General features: G+C 40.2%; 1 protein-coding gene and 1 long non-coding RNA gene across 7 annotated transcripts in view; one reads left to right on the top strand and one right to left on the bottom strand.

The window, feature by feature from the left end:
• CEP85L (centrosomal protein 85 like) overlaps positions 1-23582 on the top strand; it is a 193651-nt gene that overhangs the window by 146132 nt on the left and 23937 nt on the right. For 2 of the 4 annotated variants that reach the window (XM_042847659.2, XM_008175922.4), the window contains 7 exons: positions 3791-3943; positions 5273-5427; positions 7187-7304; positions 7802-7852; positions 14765-14872; positions 15333-15546; positions 16868-21665. In XM_042847659.2, the coding sequence (XP_042703593.2) occupies positions 3791-3943; positions 5273-5427; positions 7187-7304; positions 7802-7852; positions 14765-14872; positions 15333-15546; positions 16868-17031 (963 nt within the window). In that variant the 3' untranslated portion in view covers positions 17032-21665. Of the gene's footprint in view, positions 1-3790; positions 3944-5272; positions 5428-7186; positions 7305-7801; positions 7853-14764; positions 14873-15332; positions 15547-16867; positions 21666-23582 lie in introns of those variants that run through there. The other 2 variants (XM_042847658.2, XM_008175924.4) reach the window with 2 other exon arrangements.
• Positions 3943-23582, bottom strand: part of LOC103306789 (uncharacterized) — a 50075-nt gene continuing 30435 nt past the window's right edge. For 2 of the 3 annotated variants that reach the window (XR_010599596.1, XR_509685.4), the window contains exon 4: positions 3943-4558. This is a non-coding gene — a long non-coding RNA (uncharacterized LOC103306789). Of the gene's footprint in view, positions 4559-18903; positions 22962-23582 lie in introns of those variants that run through there. The other variant, XR_010599597.1, reaches the window with a different exon arrangement.

Here is a 23582-nt window from a genome sequence, read left to right as displayed (position 1 = left end):
CAATCGTTACTGAGAAAGGTGTTGAAGTGATTTCTGGGTGAATTCCTCCTCCCCAAAGGCTGTGGAAGGGATCTCCATCCCAAGGAAAGGGGTGCGGGATTGAAACAAACTACTAGTAAGGGAAACCCCTCCACCCTACCCCACTCCTGCACTGCATACAAGAGGACAAAATTAAGTTTTCACTTTAATACTGACATTAACATTAACTTTTGAGGGCTGACCTTTACAGGAAAAATAATCCTTTAGGAAGTGGGGAGAGGACATTGGGGATGTGGAGATGGAAGGAAGGGGAATATCAGTGGCTGACAATCCAGCTAATAGAGGGAGAGAAGCTACAGCCTGTGATTGCAGGAGAGGAACCTCAGGTTGTGGGTGCAAGAGGGAAAGGGGAGATGTGAGAAGGCCACTATATCTATCCCTGAAAATGCTGGAGGATTTTAGTGGACGAAACAGTTGTGCAAAACCTCACTGAAAAAAGCACAAGGCCAGCATCCCCTAAAGGAAGATGACATGTCAGAGGAGCAAAGGCATTTTGGAAGGTCATAGGTTTGGGGAAGCATCCTAACTCTAGGATGTATCTCCAAATACTTTTGGGTTCTATCTGGTAAGAAATGTCGTAGAACAGCCTGAATGCTGTATCTGTTTTTGAGGCCCTGATAATTAAGAGATTCATATCAAAACTAATCTTAAAACTTAACAGAATGTGTATGTAGCCCCCAGGATCCTGACTTGTTTAGAAAATTGTCCCTGGAAAAGCTTTTTTCAGATGTTGTCAGCTACTAAACACTTTTATAGACTCCATCATTAGACTCTGACATTGCCAGTGTCATACATAACATTTGTTTTTCAGCAAGATGGATGTTTCCAGCACAAGACACAGAAACACCAATTGTATTTGATATTTTAAAGGGTTACATGTCACACTTATTCATAGCGACAAGTGTTTCTAATCCTGTAAGTTGCTAGGCTGTTAATGTGAGCAATATGGGTAGAGTTTTCATTAAATCAGATCCTGAGTGAGAAAACAGCTTTTGAGTAGTCTTTTTTCTGAAGTCCTTGTTAATAAAGCAAGTGCCAGGAGTGCGTGTATGTGTTCTGATCTTGGTTATCAAACATAGCCAAGAAATTATTTTGCAGGCTGATGGTGAATTAAGATTCCTGTAGAAAGTCAGCCTTAACAAAGCTGCTATTTCATTATGATGTCCTCTGATGTAGTTGTTGGACTGTGTCAAGGTCAAATTCTTGGCTCAGATTCCTATTCGGTTTAGTCCCGATAGCTATGTATTTGAAGTTGTTTTTAATTCCTGTAGCTGTTGCACAAAATAATATCCAAAATCAAACATTTAGGATGTCTGTCTTGAGAGATGCCATCTGGTCACCTGTTTATATTGTGTGTATATTTATAAAATGAGAGTTGAAATAACACTTTGTAACTCAAGAAGAGTATCATGAGAGAACCACTATTACTGGCTTAGTGGGTAGAGCACTGGACTCAGGAGACCTGGGATCTGTTCCTGGCTCTGCCACTGGCCTGATGGGTGACCTTGGATGAGTCACTCACTTCACCTCTGTGCATCATTTGCCCCTCTGTAAAATGGGCCTAATGATAGTAACTTCCTTTGTAAAGCACTCTGAGATCTAATGATGAAAAGCACTGTTTAAGAGTTAGGGATTATTATTTCTTATTATCACTGCAGTACCTTCAGGCACCAGATGGATCAGGACTCCATTGTGCTTGGCAAGCATATACAGAGAAACAGTCCCTGCCTGAAAAACAAGACAAAGGATAGGAGGGAAAACAGGCACAGGGATGTGAAGTGACTTGCCCAGTGTCACACAGCAGGTCAGTGGCAGAAGCAGGAATAGAACCAAGTCTCCTGACCCCCAGTCCAGTGCTCTATCTGAGGCCATGCAGTTTGTTGTATACATGGCTTTGAAACATAGTATTTACCCAAGAACTCAGAAGCATGTATGTGTTATAAGTCTTTGGATTTTTTTTTTTTAAGTAGGGCTGTATGCTGTAGTGGCTAATGTGCCACAGACCAAAGAGCACTATCTCAAGTTATCAAGTTATACAGAATAAGTACCTGAAAAGTTCAAGAGCTGGGAGTAAAAGTGGCTATGTGGTATGATGCTATACGACATCAAAGCCCCAAAACAGAGCTGTTTCCCCTTAGGCTGAGCAGCAAAAATTCAGGGTCTTGCAGAGAGGTTTCCATTTGGATGAGAAATTGGTGGCATAATATCAGGGTATTTTCTTAGTGCAGTGGTCACCAACCGGTTGATCGCGATCGACTGGTTGATCCTAGAGGATCTCCCAGTCGATCGCGATCTCTGGTGGCACAGCGTGTCTGCCACTAAGGCAGAATCCCTGCCCTTGCCCCGTGCCGCTCCCAGAAGTGGCTGGTGCAGCGCTGGTGGGGGGGGGGGGGGGCAGAGGTCTCCCTCTGCACGCTGCTCCTGCCTGCAAGCACTGCCCCCACAGCTCCCAGTGGCCGGGAGTGCTGCGTGGGTGGTGCTTGCAGAGAGGTGCAGCATGCGGAGCCACGTGCCCCCCGCCACCTCCCAGGGGCTGCTGGGGCGCGTTGGCCCCTTCCAGGAGTGGCGTGGGCCTGGGATAGGCAGGGAACCTGCCTTAGCAGCAGCCATGCTGCACTGCCAACCGGGAGCTGCCAGAGGTAAGTGCTGCCCAGCAGGAGGCTGCACTCCAGCCCTGAGTCCCCTCCTGAAGCCAGCATCCTATACCCCCTTCTGCACCCTGAACCTATACCCCCTCCTGCACCCCAACACTCTGCCCCAGCCCGGAGCCCCCTCCTGCACCCAAACTCCCTCCAAGTGCTTGCACCCCTCACCCCCTCTTGCACCCCAACCCTCTGCCCCAGGCTCAGACCAGAGCCCCCTCCCACACTGCGAACCCATCAGCCCCAGCCCAGAGCCCGCATTCCCTCCCAAACTCCTACCCCAGCCCGGTGAAAAGTGAGTGAGGGTGAGGGAGAGCGAGCGATGCGGGGTGGGGGGGAAGGAGTGAGTGGGGCGGGGCTTTGGGGAAGGGGCAGGGCCTCGGGAAAGGGGCGGGGTAGATCCTGGGTTGCCCTTAGATGCAAAAAGTGAACTTGAGCGTAAAAAGGTTGGAAACCACTATCTTAGTGTAATATGTTTATTTACAAAAAATGTAAACTAGTCCTGTTTGCCTGGATAGCAGTAGGAAAAAAGCAGCACATAAATAGCTCTTCTGCAGTACCCTCAGGCTTTGCTTTATCCCCAGAAACAATTCTCTGCCTCTGTTTTTTCTCTCCAAGGACTCACACGGACTTGCAGCAAAATGCAGACTCTTTGACAGTCCACACAGTAGTTTTGTTCCAGTTCTCCCACTCCTAATATTCTTCATGTTGCTGTCCACTAGGCATGCACATAGAGCAAGCCAAAATAGTGAGAAACTTCCTAGCAGATTGTGGGCAATTGACATAAAAAAGAATGTGTTAAATAAGGATGTTTTCAATTCCCAAGCAGTGGGTCATATAAATGGAGGTAAAACAATTGTAGCTTCAAATATGTTTGGTGCAACTCAAATATTTAAAGATGGTAATTGTTCTGAGTAGGAGATACTGGATTTAAGCAAAATAAATGACCCTTTGGTGTAACTTTCTGTAATAACTAACCCTTACTTCTGGCTAAGAATGTAGCTTCTAAAGATCTGCTGAGTTTTGAGAATTTGGAAATAGATTCTTCATTATCTTGTACAGATTTATTTTCTACCATAATAAATTATGTAATTGTATTACTCTTTTAGCTTAAAACCAGAGACAGGTACATAAATAGCCTGAAAAAGAAATGCCAAAAAGAGTCTGAACAAAACAAAGACAAACAGAGACGAATTGAAACCCTAGAAAAATATCTAGCTGACCTGCCAACGCTGGATGATGTAGAAAGGCAGAGTAAGCAGGTAAGGGGAAAGTATCTGGTTTTAATAATATGTAAAAGAAGAGGTACAGATAGAAATATATTCTGTGACATGCATTTGTGACCAGGGTCCCAGGGGAGCCACACTGTTATTCAATTAGGGCAATCTGTAAAGAATGGGGCAGGCAATCTCCAAAACTGGTGGATATTCCAATACTTAGATTTCCCAAGCCAGCACAAAACAGCTTCTGTATACCTCACTGGTTACCCAGAAGCCAGAAATATGGTTCCCTTAAAGCAACCCAGCCTTGGGCTTCCACCCAGATAACCAAGTCAAATATGATAAGGATTACTGCAAATCATATTCATAATGTTTCAGATCTTACCCATGTACATGCCTACAGCTAATTCTTATTACCTAAACTAAAACATATTAAAAAAGAAAAGAGAGTGAGTATTGGTTAAAAGATACATACAGACATGAGTACAGTTCTGAGATCAGTTTTACAATAGAGATGGTAAGCTTTGTAGTTGCAAAGAGTTCTTTCAGAATTTGTCCATAGTATATGGTCCAACATTCATATTCAGGGTGATCCCGGTGGGACTGGAGATCTCAGTCGTAGGACTCAAGCTTCCCTGTGTAAAGCATCAGGGAGATCTGAAATAAAAAGGATTATACCCCAAGGGTTTTTTATACAGTTTCAGGCCTTCTCTTGACAGCTCAGAGTTCTTAGGCGAGCAATAGGCAATCACTGAGACTTTGAAGTAGACCTATTTCCTAAGCATCACCAGTAATTAGCTACAAGGATTAACATAAGGCAATTGCCTGTATTCCACCATTCGCAGGTGATTTGCTATACATTTCGAAGAGAGATCAATACAGTGATGCCATTATATTTACAGTTCATTTAAATGTTAATTCAGATATCAAAAGGAGATCTTAACAGAATACAGCATAGACAGGAACAGTTTTGTTACATTGTTAACCTCTAACAATATATATGTAAACACACAAAAACACAAACGTTATCTACCAATATGTTCCTAGAGGTTGAATTCAGGTCATTTATCTTGCAAGATGCTTAACTCTTTCTGGTCATGTATCACACCATTATTGATTGTTTTGCAATTCCTCTTGACTGAATTGCAATGTGTATACCACACTTTTCCCCACTTGATTAGTAAGACAAATATTTAAAGTGTTAAAAGGTATTTTAACAGTGTAACAAGGAGAATTATAATAGATTTTAGTGCACAGTAAAAATGAGGCTAAAAGTGCATTCAGAAGATAACTGTAAAGCTGGGGCCTGTAGTAAGTACTCTTAATACAAAACTTAGCATTGTGTCTGACTGTTTGGATGTAATGTCTTAGCTGCACATTCTAGAAGAGAAGAACAAGCAACTCCAAGAAACAGTGACAGATTTGGAGAAGAAGCTTGGAGAGACTAGAACACAATGTAGGGAGAAAGAGCTGCAACTCGTGTGTCAGAAAAAGAAAGAAAAAGATCTGGTCACCACAGTGCAGAGGTATGAATACCTATGTGACGCTCTGGGACTGTTGCAGCATACTTGTTGTTTCAAGCCGCCAAATTCTTTGCAGCTTTACTCCAGTACGGTGTCAATGACTTTTGTGTCACACTGGAACATATTACCACACAGAGGGTGACAGTGTGACACAAAAGTCATTGACACTGTATTGGAAATATGATGAGATTTCCTTTGTATCATGTTACGAACGATATGATAACAGAGGAGGGGCTGACTATCACCAATGTCTTTCTGAGAGCTGGCATCATGGAATAGTGCCAGGTAAGGGTTGGATAGAATAAGCGTGTGCAGCAAAAGAGCATTGTTCAGAGACTCCCAGCATTCCAAACTAATAAATAAGCCTGTACTGGACTGTAGGAAAGCTCAGAAGAAATTTATTGAGGGGTAAACTAACCATGGAAGGGTCAAAGATTTAAAAATCCTGCATCCATCTCCTAATGGGGGAGGTATTTGTTCTGAAGCGGGCGGATATTTACAGGGAGATTTAACTGCAGCTGGTGCCCTATTGCAGGCCTTACATAATCATAAAAGAACAAATTGGGCAGATTTCCATGGAAAAATTCCAGATGGATGATTGAATGAGACTATGGTGTATGTTACATTCTTTATACTACTTAAAGGCATCATTTTTAAAGGAAAAATATCAATTGGAGTTATGTGATAAAGACAGCCAAAAGGGAGAGGTTATGAAAAGGATAATTTCTTATAATTTGGGGTGGATGTCGCTTTAGTTCAGGGCCCCTCACTTGCCTAAATGTACATGCCAGTAGCAGTCTAAAAGCGTGTTACTGATGAAAGGCTAGCCGGTTGGGACATCTAGTCAGGCAGATCACTGGGCACATTGTTTCCATCTTACAACTGATGCACCTTTTTATTTGTGCCCGTGTAATCTACAGGGATGGTTTTGTCTCTCCTGAAAGCCTACAGATATTTGAAACGATCTCTGGTTTCTATATTGGAAAACAGGATTGTCACTGTAATAAAACGCATTTATTTTTGAAAGCTGCTGAGTGGGAAAGCTCTGGCAGCATATAGGGGCTTTAAATGAACTGCAGGGGGCTGGGAACATTCCTCTGGTGCGTAAACAGTGTAATGGCTGAGATTTGTGGCTTTATACTGCCCCCTCGCATGCCTATCATAGGGGGCAGGAATGATAGACCATAGTGCTTGGCACTGGGCAATTCAGGACTGCAGTGGAGCTCATAGGGACCCCATAGGCAAATTTAGTAAAGCTGCTGTAAGAACAACCCCCAGGACTGCTCTGACTAATGCTGGAGCTGATTCAGCCCCCATAGCAGCCCGTAAAACGGGAAGCACAAAGGGGTTTTAAAGTCAGTTGTTCCCCTCCTTCTGAGTGCACCTCCAGTGCCTTGCCTCAAGAGATGCAACACAGAATCTGGTCCAGGATTTATTTTTTTAACCATGCAGCAAAGTATTACAAAGGTGGAGTATATATTGGATAAGTAATAAAACTTTCCTGTGTATTCAGATTGATCTGTTCTTGTTAGTGACAGGGTGACTTCAAGAAATCCAGGATTTACACCATTTCACACCTGCCAGTTTGCTTATACATGAAGCTGGAATCTACTTGTAAAGTCTTGGTGGGTTTGGTGAGAGACTGGGTGATGATGCTTATGGTGGTTTTTAAACCCTCCACTAGAACATACTGCCGTTTTTGTTTCCTTGTTTTCCCAGTAAATTGACTAGTTGCTTTTCCATTCTTATCTCTGAACTGCAGTTTGCAACAGAAAGTAGAAAAATGCCTGGAAGATGGTATCCGCCTCCCCATGTTGGACACAAAACAGCTTCAGAGTGAGAATGAATGCCTCAAAGAAAAGAATGAGAGAGCCGGCAAGGTCAGTCCATGAAACTGATTAGCTGAACTGTCAGTAGTGTCCACAACCTTAGAATCTCCTATTGAGTTTCTTTGTCTTATTTTTCTCTCACTCAATTTTTCACGTGTATTGCTGATTCCAGTTTCTCTTCAACACATGTGTTCCTTGGGTCAGTGCATTTGTTTTGCATGAATACTCAGTTGCACAAGAAAATGTAAACCATTTTTGGTCAAATAAAATAGAGAGAGACTTAGTTTTTACCAAGAAACTGGCAGTAAGTTAACTGTGATTGTGTAATTAGTAATTTCATGATGAAGATTGCTGTGTAAGTGTTAAGCAGTATTTCTCTTTTTTTGTTATTTACTTCTTCGAGGGTAGGTAATTTGAGTTCCGGGTTTAGACATTTATAAAAGAAAAGAGGGTCGCTAGATCAGAAATTAGACTGTTCTACTTAAAACTCACAGAGTCAATCATCTTTTTGAATGTGGTACTTAGTCATATTTCCGTTTTTTTTATAGGTCATAGACAATCAACAAAATCAGATAGCTGGGATGATGTTAGAAATTCAGGTAAGGAAATGTATATATTTTGCCATTGGTTTAGGCAGTGGCAGTTGCAGTTTATGATAATGTGCTATTAAAACACAGATACTGTATCTCTGTCCAAATAGGAGCTTGGAGTAGAAACATCTCCTTAACCTTAATTTAACTTAAAATAAGCTTTTTAGCACTTTGCAGATAGAAACAAATTGGATTCCCAGCATAAGGTGGAAAACTGCCTCCCTACAAGCTGCCTTATGCTGATAGTCTAAAGCAGGGGTCGGCAACCTTTCAGAAGTGGTGTGCTGAGTCTTCATTTATTCACTCTGATTTAAGGTTTCACATGCCAGTAATACATTTTAACGTTTTTAGAAGGTCTTTTTCTATAGGTCTATAATATACACCTCTACCTCGATATAATGCTACCCGATATAACATGAATTCGGATATAATGCGATAAAGCAGTGCTCCAGGGGGGGTGCGCACTCCGGTGGAGCAAAGCAAGTTCAATATAATGCGGTTTCACCTATAACGCGGTAAGATTTTTTGGCTCCCGAGGACAGCGTTATATCGAGGTAGAGGTGTATAACTAAACTATTGTTGTATGTAAAATAAATAAGGTTTTTAAAATGTTTAAGAAGCTTCATTTAAAATTAAATTAAAATGCAGAGCCCCCCAGACCGGTGACCAGGACCCGGGCAGTGTGAGTGCCACTAAAAATCAGCTCGCCATAGGTTGCCTACCCCTGGTCTAAAGGATGTCCTGTCCGATATCCTCAGAGCTGCTTATGTCACTTTTGGTGCTACTGGTATGACTGCACACTCTTTAATGACGAGTCATGGGACAGACACAAATTGTAGTCAGATAAGAAAAAGAAATACACATTAAACACCTAAATATTGAACACTAGCAGTTGCTCTAAGACTGCAGTCTTGAATGAATGGAAATCTAACAGGAATGGGTTTGACATAAAAGCCACTATTGATGAGTTGCTACAGTATGAACGATCTGGCATACCTATTAACAAAGCAGTTTCCTTCACTTACTTTCATAAAATAATTGAGTAATTTTACCCATCAGTTTGACTGACCATTTAGTAACTTAACATACTTACGCCATCACAATGTATTTCCTGGATCTTTCCAGTTCCCTTATAGTTTTAACCTTCTCATTCCATCTACTTCCCTGCTGCTGGGTGGCATATCAGTGGAAGTCATTAAATATGCTGAGGGTTTTATGCTGAGTCAAATTCTGTGTTGATCTGGATTAGGACCAGTGGCTACAAGCTCTAATTTACTAACTGGTACCAAGGCCAGCATTGCCCTAACCTGAGTTAGCCCCAGTAGCCCTTCTATGTCCACTATCAGCACTTGCTGCTATTGACAGCCTATTTTTAAACAGTATCTTCAGTCCGGGATGTTTGTACGGTGAAGAGGTGGGAAAAGGAAAGCTTGCATGCCTGACACTTGTGCCCAGTGTTCTATCAGCTGTAGCTGACAGGCTGATTCTGTTCTCACACCATCATAAGTCAGGTCTGACGCCACTGAAAGCAGTGGAGTTACACGAGGAAAATTGGTTTTATATGAAAGGAGAGTCTGACTTAGCATCTTCAGCAACATTATAAAGATAATGTCAGTTTCAGTTACCTGCTGCATAAGTACTGGGTGTGCAATGTAGAAAACTTTCACCCTTAGAAAATAAGTGAGGGTCAGAATGAGTTTAAAACCAATCTAGGTGTGAGGACCAGGATCTCAGGTGCAATGGGGTACCCGTCAGCACACCAAAGGCAGCAAAATAGCATCCTTCTTTTCAGATCCCTGAAGTAACCAGGGCCAGTTCAGCTCCTGGCACAATTTAGAGCAGTTTCCAAATGCTGGCTTGCAATGTCCCACTCGGGGCCAACAGCAGCGGGGACAGCCGGATTGCACATACTCCTGGTTTGGGGGTCCTGGAAGGGAATGGTGGAGAACTAGCTATGCCAGCTCTATGCCAACAGAGGATTTGGTAGGCCTGGGGAATCCTCAGCTGTCTATTTAGGACAGCTTTAAGTTGCCTTTTTACTCCCAGAGCAGTGTGAAGAGGACTCCGTGTGGCCAGGGATCTTGCTCTCTCCTTTAAAACTTCTATTTTTTAAATTAGGATCTCTTTCTTGTCTTCCTGTTTGTAAGAGAGATTCTTTCCCCTGAATCACATCTGCTTCCAGTTTCCTGTAAGCAGCTCTTCAGTGCCCCATTTGGTGGCAACCCAAATAATACAGTCTTTTCCTACTAGAAGACTCCTAGATGTGGAGGACCAGCACTTGCATCCAGGGAGATGCATAAACACCCCTCTGAAAGATCCACAGTGAGCCTCAGGTACCAGGTGGTAAGCACTAATGGCCTGCTACAAATGGGAGACTTTCTGTTTATTTCAGTGGGCTTTGGATCAAGCCCCAGCAGACCACCCCCAAAAGTACAAAAATTGAACTTTAGAAGCTGAGAAGCTCTCTGGCCTGTTTCACTGTGGAGTCAGCCCCCCAGAGCACTCAGATTCCCCTCTGTAGACCTGTCTGATGCCTCATGTGCGCCTCCATTGTCATTTTGTGCTTCTGTTGAGAGAGGAAGAGAGAGAAGAAATATGGCTGTTTCGCCAGCCCCGTTCCTCCCCAGGCTGTTTCAGAATAGGGAGTCACAGGCAGCTCCAAACGGGGATCAGCAATCTCAGGCTTGTTGACTTCACAATTGAGAGTAACTCTCACATCTTGGCAGGACCGTTTTTCTTTTTCCTTCTCTCCTCCCCTACCATCTTGATATTTTTGTGGGGGGAGGGGGGGAGGAGAAGAGGGTTTTAGTTCTTGTTCCTGGCCAGCAAGGTTCCATCAGTCCATATTTACTTGACCTCTGCCCTCAGCAGTCATCATGTAGCACTTGTTCTCCTGTCTCCTGCTCCTGTTGGGAGTTTATAGGAAATTGCAGGTGAATTGTTAACATCAATAGAAGAGGGAGGATTTTCTGTTAAGAACCAGGAAGCACAGAACGTGGTTAAGCAAAAACTAGACTAATACCTTTTTGAATCTTACTTATTTACTTGTGAGTTCATCCACAGTTTAAAATTATGCTTTATAAATTTATTTTCAGTTCAGTCTTTTATTAAAAAAGTAGCCCTCAATATTATTTTTGATATTTGCCTCCTGGAAGTGTCAGCTGAAATGAAAACAAATCCTGCTCCAAACAACAGTTTGACCATTTTAATTTCCTGTTTATTTGTAATCTCTAAGTAATGGTTTTGATCTTCCTATTTTTTTTATTGTGAGAGATTAACATCTTGGTTACTTTTGAGATTGTTATTTTGCATGCCGTACATCTTCAGAAATAGAAAATGTACATGGAAGTTGCTTTTTTTAAAATTCCTGTTCAAATGAATAATTTAGATTGTCACAAAATTAACATTTCCTTTATGAAAAAATAAAAATATTAAAAAGGATAGAAAAGCCAGATTGTACAGAGCACTTGTTATCTAACGCATATCTGGCGTTCCTATTTTTGGAGCTATTTGTGTATCATCACTGATGGGATTAACATAACTGAATTTTAACTTCATACAGAAAATGTATAAAGTAAGTCACACAGCGAGAGGGGAAAGGGAAAACCATAGTACTGTGTGTCCAGGATGGTAAGCCAGTGGGCTTGTATGTGAATGTGCACTTAAGCATGAATCTCCTACCCAAGGTAGAATTAATAATTATAAATACAAGTTTCCAATTTTAGTGATCCCTGGCAAATGCCATTGACTCATGAGCTGATGACATACATATGATTCGGTGTAATATAGAATTGTATGTGAACTTATTTCCAGACTATTCATTGTTGGAGTGTGACTAGAGTTCTACATAAGACAAATGACAAACAGAATTTTGAAAATCAAATGGTAAAACTTAATAGTACTTGCGAACACGTTGTTTTTTAAAAAAAGACAAACAAACTTGTAATGTGCATAGATGGGATGAACATAAAACAAAGAATGTAAACATGCATTCAGTATGACTGTTGAATGTAAAAACCTCTTTCAGTTGATATAAATGAACAATATCGGGGGGCTCTACGTGGTGATTTAGCACACCAGTAAGAGTAAATTCTCTTATTATTCACCTTTTAGAAGTCAAACTTTAAACGCAATAGGGAAGACAAATCCTCTGTATTTGGTTTTGGTGCGTCAGAATAGGGAAGCAGCAGCACCATTCCTCATTACTTTCAGGATAATGTATTTGGAAAAGCTCTATGCTATTGGGTGTCAAATGGGCAGTGGATTAGTGCATTAGCCTTTGAATGCAACTCTCAGAGTAATTTCATATTAGGTCATAAAATGAATTAGTTTATCCTAGAACTTCATGGGCATTTTTCTGTGCCCCAAAAGCACTGTACACTTTGGAACAATTCAGCTCAATTTGCTATGACTGCTTCAGTTATTGCTCTTCTGCTCCTTGAGTTCTTCATATCCTCAAGAAAAATGGCTAGAGAACTGGGATGAAACCACTAGGTTCCTATTGAAATTAAACTATAGAACTTAATAAAGAATGATTAAACTTACATTTTTTAACCATTCTCTGAGAGAGAGAGAGAGAGAGAGAGAGAGAGGTGATTCTCTATTACATTTTCCAGGATTTTTCCAGGAGTCCACATAGGAAAATATTCTTCTGAGCCAATGCCATCCCATATATGGGCTAGCATTGTATAGTAAGCAGTAATCTATGGAGCACCCATTTTTCTTCTTGCAACACGATCTTGAGTTCCACTGGCCTGGAAAGGTTAAATCAAAATCGTTCCCAAGGCCAGGGCACCAGTGACAAAGTATGCAGCAGTGCCACTGATGCTCCTACTATATTTTGAGCAAGATAGGAGTGGATTGACATAAAATAATTGGAACTGGGCAACAGGTTTTACATATTAATGTGCTGATCAAAGGATAAAAGGAACTTTTGGATGCACTGCGAGAGCATATCACTGGGCTTTGAGAGCAATAACATTACCAACATGAAAAAAATCCCCCTTTTTGAAGCTTTGCAAGAGTCTGTGGTTTAGAGCATTAGGAGTTTATATAAAGCAGTAGCTCAGCTTTATTAATATTCTGAGTGAGGCAGTTTGACTGCTTCTCTTTCTGGATTTGAGCCAAATAATCCTGCAAAGCATATAAACATAGATAAGTGAAATCATCAAGTGGTGAAATAAGTCTGCATGATACTGACAAAGATAACTACGATCATACTGAATTGCAATATATATCCAAGTGGAACTATGTATGCAGAGGTGTCTTTTGAAACCCAGAAGTAACCTCTGTAAACAGGAACTAGAAACCCACTACACGTAATCTGAAATATTAATATTATTTAGTGATGTACGTTTTCAGAACTATACAAACATTAACAAATTCCACATATTTGTGCAGAGCAGGATTATCCCTATTTTTGAGAGAGAACATGGAATGTTGCGTCACAGTGACATACAATAAGTACAGATAAGTGTTTTAGATGAATGGAGTCTGACAAATGTGTTTATCATCTGAGATAGATAGATATTTTAAAAGCTAGGCAAAGGAAATTAAGCAATGGTGTGAATTTCTCATGAGATCAAAATCATTGTCTCAGATGAGCTGATATTGCAAAAACTTTGACCCAATTGAGGGTGAAATTTGTCCTGTGTCTGTTTTCTACAACCTTAAGAAGCTTTATAAAATGGGTTTATTGTTATTTAAGCAGTCAGCTGTCAAAAAGACAGTGAGGTGAGACCACTAAAGCATACTCAAGAGCCGTTGATCTTTTTGGTCAATGTAGGAATCAAATCTGAGAAACTGAGTATTTATTAGCAATAGGTTCAGAGAAAGTTATTGCTGGTTTGTAACTGCTAGGATAATCATTTGGACAGCTGAAGTGACCCAAAAGCTATTAAATTATTTTACCTTGGAGCCACTTGTTTAATCAGGATTCTTTCACCCTCACTGCACAGTTCAGGTGTTTAAAAATAATTTTGTAGAAAATTAAAGTAACTGTACCATATCAAGACTTATCATCAAAGGCCAAAAAGGCCTTCAATCTGAATTGAGCATCAAATTCACCATCTGTCAGACAGTACTCAAAGGAGGGGGTTGTTTCCATATTCTTAAAAATGGAAAAAGAAAGGTGAAAAGAACATCTTGTTAGTCACAATGAAATTAGCATAAAATTGATACTTAGTGGGCGTTAAGACATTCCTCATAAAAAGGAAATATCTGCTTGTAATAAATTATAATGAACAGTAATTTTAGACTCCATGCATTTTTTCCCTATTTAAAATCCACAAGTATTTGTGTTTATGAAGAAGACACTTATCAAACCTCAGAGAAAACCCTTAGACTTCTACAGTAATATTGCTGGTCCGCACTGGGGCGGGGGATCGATCTAGGAAACGCAACTTCAGCTACGAGAATAGTGTAGCTGAAGTCGACGTTTCCTAGATTGAACTAAGTTTACTTATTGTGGGTCCACGCAGCGCAGGCAAGCTCCCCCGTCGACAGCGCTTCCGCCTCTCGGCGAGCAGGAGTTCCGCAGTCGACGGGGGAGCGCTTCTGGGATCGATTTATCGCGTCCAGATGAGACTCGATAAATCGATCCCAGAAGATCGATCTCTACGCACCGAATCGGGCAGGTAGTGTGGACCTACCCGATAACTTAAAATTTTTTCTGACTAGAAATAGTCAGTATCCTACAGAGATTGCTCCCCAACTGACCGCTAGAGGAAGCTGTTCCTATAGATAAATGCAGAGTCATTTAACTGCCGATAGGAAGGTGGTGAAATAAATAGATGAGGAGCAAGTAAATCTGAACATAACAAGTACAGTAAATCAACAAAATTTATCCCGATGTACCACAATATACCCCAACTGACAAGATACAAGAATTAAGTCATTTATTCCTGTTTTTATTCTATCTAGTCTATGGAAGAAAAGCTTTTGCAAGGGAAACTGACAATGCAGAAGATGACAAATGAGACTGAAGAAAAAGAAAGGCATATACAGCAGTTAAATAAAACTCTGCTTGAAGTAAGTAATTAGAAATCCCTTATAAAAATATTTCTACCACAGTAGGGCCCCATTGTGCTAGATGCTGTGCAGGCATGTAGTAAAGAGCCAGTGCCTGCCCTGAAGAGCTTACTCTTTAGAGTAATGACAAAACACAATAAATGAATGAAACAGACACATAGGTGGGGATTTATTGCCATTCACACTTTGAGAGTGCTCTAGCCTGGAAGCTTTGATATGGATGGTTTATTTTTAATGTTTATTTTTTAAAATCTGAGTAGGCCCTAAATCTGCCAGTTAATACATGCCATCATTTATCTAAGTCCATTCAGTTTAATTCACATTGTTCAGTGTCTGAAACAGAAAACATGCTGCTTTTTTGTATGGTGAATGTTTTGAGAAGTCTACAACTGGTGTGGACTAGTATTAGGTGAAGAAAATGACACAGCCCTTTTTTTTTTCTTTCTTTATTTTCACAAAGAACCAAAGACTAATGGAAGAGAATGCCTTTTTGAGGGAGCAGATATGCCAGATGGAACAGTCCAGACAGCCAGTGTCTGAAAAGATGCCGGTGGCTGACCAGTTGTTCAAAGAAATGTCCCATTGTTTGTTTGACTTGAAAGCACTATGCAGTATTCTTACCCAGAGAGCTCAGGGCAAGGAGCCTAACCTCTCCTTACTGCTGGGAATCAGATGTAAGTGATATTATCTTGCAATATTTATATTGTACTTTGACATTGAGAAACCACAGTCTATAGCAATGGAATCTAGTTTGGGCTGGCTGAGACTTGTACTTTCTGGTAACCATGTAGAAAACTAAACAACACTTTTTGTATATTTTTCAAGTGTTCTTAGTCATGCAGTTACTAGTCCAAGCTATTAAGTATTTCCTGTTAATGTCCTTCAGGTTATAAGATATAGAGGAGAGGCAGAATTCAGCCTGCTAAAATGTAGCAATTCCCCATGTGCTTCTTACCACAAAGATCCCAAAGCTCTTTTCAAATGTATATGCTATGACCAAATCGTAACCAGGAACCATTTTATAGAGTAGTAGCACACAACATACCCAACAGGTTAGGAGAAGAAGTGGAGAAAATTATATATGTTGTTAGTATACTTGCAGATGAGACAGTATACTGGCATTAATACACATAATTTTACTGTGTCGTGTGATCTTGAATAAGTATAAGTAGTCAAGACTCCAGGTTTACAACACATCCAAAAGGGATGCTTTCAATAACAAAGGTTTACTACTAATAGAATCCACCTCCTGAAGCAAATAGGTGTTGCACTGAGATCTCCCAACTGATTATTAATCTGACTTGATTTGTGAGATCCAGTAGGATCACAACATGAGCCAGTATAAATTAAAGAAAATATAGGACCTCACTAATTCTTATTAATAGAGAGCTGTTGCAGACCAGCCACGTTTATGGATTAGTGACTATGGGGGCAGGAATTGATACGTGTGTAGTTCTGATTTCTGTTACCTACACAGCATTTGAAGGGGTTGGCCGAATGGTGGTTTTACTCCGTGAGGTCCCAGGGAGAGTAAATTGAATCTCTGTTTGATATGCATACTCCTGCTGTCCCAGGCTACAAAAACAACACATCCTGTATGCATTGCACTCCACCAGGTTGCCCAGACCTGTCACCACCTGCTTATGGGCTGTGCCTCTCTCCCACCAGACTCTTGGGGAGAAAGTTGTGCTGCCACCATTCTCTATCCCACCCAGTACACTTTCTATTGGCAGGAGCCCCCTGTAAAGTTGTGTAGTCAATCTGCCCTTTAGGTTTTTCCATTGCCACTTTGAAAGAGCTACATTAGATTAAAAAAAGGAATAGTGTATGGTTGTAAGTGCACTGAATACTGCATTTTGATGGCTTTTCATTCTATTAAAGCAAGGTTTGTCCAGGTATTATTAACTAAAAACCATATGTGCACTCTTTGAAGTGGGTGAATGTGTAAGCTATGTGGTTGCATGCTAAGCTCTAGCTGTGGCTTGTTTTTCACAGCAATGAGCTGTTCAGCTGAAGAGAATGAGAATTACCACAGCACAGAAACTCTCACCAAGAAACTCTCAGAGGTGTGTCAATTACGGAAGGATATTGATGAACTGAGGACTATAATATCAGACCATTATGCTCAGGACATGGGAGACAACTGCGTTACCCAATGATAAAATTTTGTCTCACAGCAATGACTACATTATTAAATACTGCTGTGTTACAGATCTTTGCATTTCTATGAAGGAGCCATATGGGAAGATTGCATACTGTATATGAGCTGCACATGGGTGTCTGGTGGGTCTGAGGGTTGTGCATATTTAATTTGGGGGATGGTGGGGAAATCTTAATTTGAAGAGAGTGGTACAGATCTCAAGAAAATCTGTGTTCTCCAAACTACTGAATGTAGGACCAAGCTGTGAAGAATGTTCCCATTAGAGATGTAGGATTTTATTTCCTCCCTCGTGGCTCATTTAAACAATTTGTGTGGTTATATTGTTTTCCGGAGTCAAAGCAAAGTCTCAGAAAAAGGCACTATTGTTACTACTGTACTTACTTTCCTTCATCAGAGGTTGGAGTTGCACTGTCCGAATTGAAAGGCTGGAGTGACAGGTTCAAGCACCCAAAGGTGTAGAGAAAATATGGACAGTGGAGCCAGATGCTTCTGCAAAACACATCATGTTGGAAACTGCAATTGGGGTGGTCTTTGACTACTACAAAAGGTGGTTGCTCTTTCTAGAATTGCCTCGTGAATTAGGTAAGGGAAAGAAGGAGCGGTTTCAGCAGCTGATCCCTGTTGATTATTAGGGTTTTTATTTTATCCAGCAACAGTCTAGGCAAATAAACTCTGTATGTGAATGTGGTACCATCAGATTGAGATGTTTGAATCATAGAATCCTAGTTAGCCTTCCTCATATCTCTATCTTTTAACACGTTACTTAAAAACTTTTGTTTCAGTAATATGAAGACTGTGACACAAACCCACAAAAGCCAGCTGCTGTAACTCTTAAGACTGGCTTTCTGTCAGAATAATGACACTGGAGACGTCTCATGGTGTGTGTACTGTAGTTATTTTCTGTCTACAACCTCTGTTTTAAATGTGTTCATCCTATATATCCAGGGCCCAATCCTGCAGGCCTCCTGAAGGTAATGAACAACCCAAATCTTGCAGCATCTGGGCCTGTACAAACTTTTTTCTGCCTCTTAGTGCTGAAAGCTCAGAATGTTATTGTCAGACTCTATCATGTTGTGTGGTGTGCAGGACTTGTAGATTTTTCCAGTCCTGCAGGAAAGGATTACTTTTTAAAAAATACATGAACACATGGTTATCCAGTGCAAGACTGCCCCTGCAGGACTGATAGAATATTAGCACGCCCGCAAAACGATTCTATGATCAGAACTTAGCTGGGTAACTGTAAAACAAGGATCTCTCTATTTCACTGGAGACAAACACAGCAAATAAGTTCTGCCTTCAAATGCTGACCTGACCAAAATGGCTGTCAAGCTGCATTATTAATGTTAGACAATGAGAATCAATCATAAAAGACTGCAAACACATTTAAAAATTAAAAAAGTTTGAGAGCAAATAGCTGCAGCTTGCTTGTGCAGTTATTATAGCTGACAGTACAGTGCTGACAGCATTAGAAATCTTTAGTTAGTAAGCTTATGGGCCATGACAAAGTAGGCTGAAAGACAGCAAACTGTGGTAAAGGAATGGCTGTTTTTGTTTTTTCTGACATTAATATCTATATTTAATTTTCACCATTTGTTAAAAACAAAAAATAGCTTAAGGATAATGTGGATTGACATTGCTGATTTTAACGTTGAAATTTTCAGCCTTCTGTTTTGTGTTACAAAGAGTGTTTAAATGTCATTGTTATGAACTTGGTGATTTAAAAATCTTCTGGTCAGTCTTTTCTAACTATTACATGGGCTTATTTATTCAACAGGTCTTGCTTGCTAAACTGTCCCTACACCTGGCCTAGATCTGTGAAAATCTATTTTAGTGTTTATATTAATGGTTCTCAGTATTTTTCAAATGCAGATTTACTCAGACTGAAGCAGCAACTTTGGGAGCATTAAGTCTTCCATCCTTACAAATGAACAGCGTAATCTTTACATTTTTTAAAAAATACTCTGGGGCTAAGAAAGAAGCTATTTTTTTGCCCAGAACTTGGTTTTTAGGGGTTTTTTTTTTAATTGCCTAAAAATTGGAGTTTGTAGAAGAATTATTGACACAACTTTAAAGAGGGACTTTCACATTAGGGCAAAACTGAAAATAAGGACTCTTTGCCTATAACTTAGTGGTTGCTGTTTTGATTAGTAGTTTTAATAACTACTTACTTTCACTTTCTTTCTGCTTGGCCCTGAAGTGAAGTCATTATCCTGTGTTTATAGCAAATTTGTCTAGTGTCAGGAATTCAACATGACTGACTTCAGACAGTCAACTAAGAGTATTTGGTGGGGTAAAAGGGAGGCAATCCATGTCTAAGCAACACCATACTTCAATAAGCAGAAAAGACACACAAAAAATCAGCCTATAAAAGGGAAATGTACTGCTGTTTTAAATCGCATAGGCACATATTGGAGGGATAGTAGTGTAGTGTTACAGAAGGGAACAGCAGATTCTGTTTTTATCTGTGCCAGGACCTCCCTGTGTGATGCTCAGCAGGTCACTTAACCTCTGCGCCTCAGTTTCCCCATCTCAAAAATGGGGATACTGCACTGGGGAGTTGTGATTAATAAATTAATGTTTATAAAGCACTTAGAGATCCTTGGAAAGAAGTTCTATGGTTCAAAAGTATTATAGAAGGTTCTCCCAGTATGAAAGTCTTGATTTATTTTTTTTAGTTGCACTATTGTGAATGATGATGCTGTAATTCTGCATTTTTTTCTCTGTTATATTAGAGCACCAATTGTATTTACATTAAAATATAGAGCACTTGATTTTTAAAGTAACACTGAGTTTATCTGCCTCAGTCAAATTAAAGCAGGGAGAGAAATGGCAGATGTGATGAGCCAAAGATACAAATTACTGATAAGGTTAGAATTAAGTGACCACAAAGAATAAGTATTTTTCCTTTTCTTTGATTTCTTAAAATTGGGCCTGCTGTTGTAGGAGCTATTGTTATATATGCATCAGTTTACAGATGTCTCCAAACAGAATAAGCTTTGTCTAAGTAAGATATGCATGATTGTTTAACTGGTTAAAAAGTAGAGTGTGTGTGGTCTCATTCGACATATTTAATATGATATGGTTGATTAACAAACGTTAACAGTGGCATTACTGAAACTGATTTAGTCATGACAACTTTTTGCCATAACTTAGAGACAATCTCAAGGGCTAAAAAAAATGTCTAATGAGTGGATACTGTCCCATTCTGTCTAATAGTGGACTTACAGAGAAACGAGTACAGCAATTTTTGTATAGTTTCAGTTTAATTTCTACAATCCTTTAGGTGATACTTACAGTAAATAACTACTGTATTCAAGAATGTATTTTAAAAATGGCTTGGGAAGTAGTTGTCTTTGGGCAAGCTATAAAAGATGCTATGTATTTACTGTATATAAGTAGTTCAGCTCAATTGTGCAAACTTAACTTAGATTCTTAGCCTCAGATGTGTAGGTTTATAGTGATGTACTTCTGTAATTTATTGCGGTTGCTATGACCACCAACTCAGGCAACAACATTTTAAAACTGCCAATAGATGTAGCTGTAAGAGCCAAAGTTATTTTGCTCTGCCCATTTCTGAAGATTTCTTATCACTTTTAGTTAGAGGAAAAAATTATCCTGCTTGCTCTTTTAAAGATAAGAGGATACAAGGAAGGAGGGAAATCCCTCTTCAGGTACCTGACACCTGAATTTTGCCCTCACTTATGTTACCCTCAATGACATAAGTGGGGCTGCATGGGCGTAACTGGAATTAGAATTTTGTTCTTTTAATGGAATTGATACAACAGGTTTTTCTGATGCATGGGGAAATATTTCGATTGATTGCTTCAAACAATCAACATTTTTAAAATATGAAAACAAACCAGTGGCTATTGAAGATTATATAAACAGATTTTGTATGACAGCTGATCAGCAGTATTAATTCCACTGCTGCATACCTTTGTGCCTTTTTTGCCTTCAGTAAATGTATATAGTCCCAATGAATTTTAGTTGAGCTAGAAGAATGTCAATAATTATTGCACCTTGTTTGCTCTAACTACGGATCTTTTGTTTTTAGGCTTTGACATTAAGGAGCCTCTTGCATAATATCTAGAAATATGTACTAAATGCTATAGGTACTAGGCATACATCTTGTAAGTTAGGTGATTTTAGCAGTCCAGTTTTTCTGACAGGAAGAGTGAGCAGGAAATTCAATCAAAATGATAATTTTGTATATATTAACTACAATATCTCATTGGTAATCAGTGGAGAGGAGGGGCTGAGTCTAACTTTTAAAAGCACAGCTGACATATGTACTGGCTTAGTCTCCAAAGGCTGGTAGTTATGTAAATTGGGTTCTGTTTTCGAACCGCTCAGAATACCTCATGTGTAAATAGAGTTGTCATGACTTAATCAAAATGCATTCAGTGTAAAAAGTAAAAGGCGCCACTGGGTGGCTCACCTTTAGCTCTGTGGTTATTGCCTCTTTTTGTAATTTTTTTATAGTAGGGTTTACAGCTAGAATTTTGAATGCCAAAGTTCTATTTATTAAATAAGTTTTCATTGTTAATGGCTAGTATTTTTCCACTGGAATTTTGTTTGTTGATGTTTGGGATTTGTATCTACAGAGCAAAAATAAATTTTGTTACAAAATTACTATTTTTAATCACAATTTATCTTGTGGTAACACCCAGTTAGGATTGGTGCCTACCTGTGCTAGGCACTATAAAAAAGAGGAGCAAGACATGGTCCCTCCACTGAAAGGCCAACAACATAAAGGTAAAAAAGTGAAGAGATACCAGTACATACCCACTGTGACACATACCTAGATAGACGAAGGAAATTTATTTATTTTTTAATCTCTCTTCTCCTATCCTACACCTAAGACACACAATATCCATTCCACCTACCAGGAAGCAAGCTGGCAGAATAGTTGTCACTCACGGACACCAAGTGTGCATCTTCACCATTGGTATTCATACACAACCCCCCCACTCAGCTGCTGCCTAACCCTATAAGTGCCTAGACTCACTTGGAGCTTAAACTTTTTGCAGTAAAAGTGCCCATGTTTCTGCCTCTGAACAGGTGGGCTTCTGCCTCACGCCAAGTGCCTAAGCCCTAGTGCGATTCATAAACTCGGGGGGGAGGGGGAGAAATAGGCAGCCTCTGAGCACATCTACCATATTAAGCCCTGCAGACAGGCTCATAACTCCACAAAAAATGGCCACACAGGGTTGGGGGGAGGGAATGAGAAACTAGGACCTCCTTCATTCCCTTTAGCTCAGTAGTTAAGGTACTCACATGCAATGTGGGAGACCCCTGGTATTGGTATTCTTATCTGGTGGGGTGGGGAGGGCTCATTTGCGCTCACACAAGGCCTTTGAAATCTTACTTTGTTAAGACTGCTTCACAGCTAGGCACAAAGAGGCTCCTTGTGCTTCTTGCAGATATTTGGGCTGCTCTGAAGTCCTTCATCCCCTAGGAAACCTTCTGGCTGCCTCAGAGCCCAGCCAGCAGTCGGAAGAATCTGTGCGCTGTTCTGCCTTCCCAACAGGAGGATCAGAGTCCAAAGGCGGAAAGATGTTAGAGAACATGCAGGCTAAGGAGAAATGAGCAATAGCGGGGGGAGGGTAAGATGAGTCTGGCCAGAGAAGTAAAAGGGTTGGCCAGCTGTTTGTTAAAGATTTCCAAATGGGTCGTGATCTGGGTCCAACTGAGGTAGGACAGCTCAAAGTTGCTCAGAGATTCAAGCTGCGTGAAATAATCCAGGCCCCTGTCACAGGACTTGACCAAGAAAGGCTGTCACTGCTTTTGATGTGGACTTAATCAAAGATAGATTTGTGTTTGTCCCCACTTAACAGCGGTTCATAACCAGTACAGCCAGACGCTTCATAAGCACATGAAGCAGAAGATGGGTCAAAGGAGAATGACCAACTCCAAATGGCTTGTTGCCTAAAGCAAAGTAAAGAAAGTGTTTGTTTAGATTCGCTTCTCCTGGATCCTTGCAACGCCCTGTAAGAACTCTTCTCCCTCCCTTCTCTTTGGCCTTGGACTCTCAGGGACCATCTCTGTCAGCCACCATCTCACTTCCCAGAGCTTGCACAGCACAGAAATTATTATTTGTTATGCCTACCTACCCGAGACACCACAAAATTCACCTCTAATATAATTAGACAGTGTGTTATACACATTTCACATCACTGGGAGTTCTCTAGTCCTCTGTCTGACAGTTAACTTATTGAATCTCTGCGTTGGTCATTAAATTGTCTAAGCCACCATAATTTTCCACAACTGAACATTTAGATCAATAAAAAAAAAAGATTTTAAAATAAGCCTTGATATCATCAACTGATTTTTTTTTTTTTAAAGAAAAATTGAATTTAGCAAAGCCTAAAAAATAGTTATTTCAGGCTGAACATATAGGGCTGTTCTTTGGATTATAAAAAAAACAACATGAAAATGGAATGAATTCAAATAGGAAAAGTCACCACACAATTTGGCCCAGCTAGCATCTTATATTCAGTGTTCTAGTACTGACATCACAAACGGTAATGCAGATGAGACTAGAAGTGC

This window comes from Chrysemys picta, chromosome 3 (assembly GCF_011386835.1).
Source record: "Chrysemys picta bellii isolate R12L10 chromosome 3, ASM1138683v2, whole genome shotgun sequence".
NCBI lineage: Eukaryota > Metazoa > Chordata > Testudines > Emydidae > Chrysemys > Chrysemys picta.
Note: the sequence above shows the minus strand (reverse complement) of the source record. Positions and strands in the feature narration are given on the sequence as shown.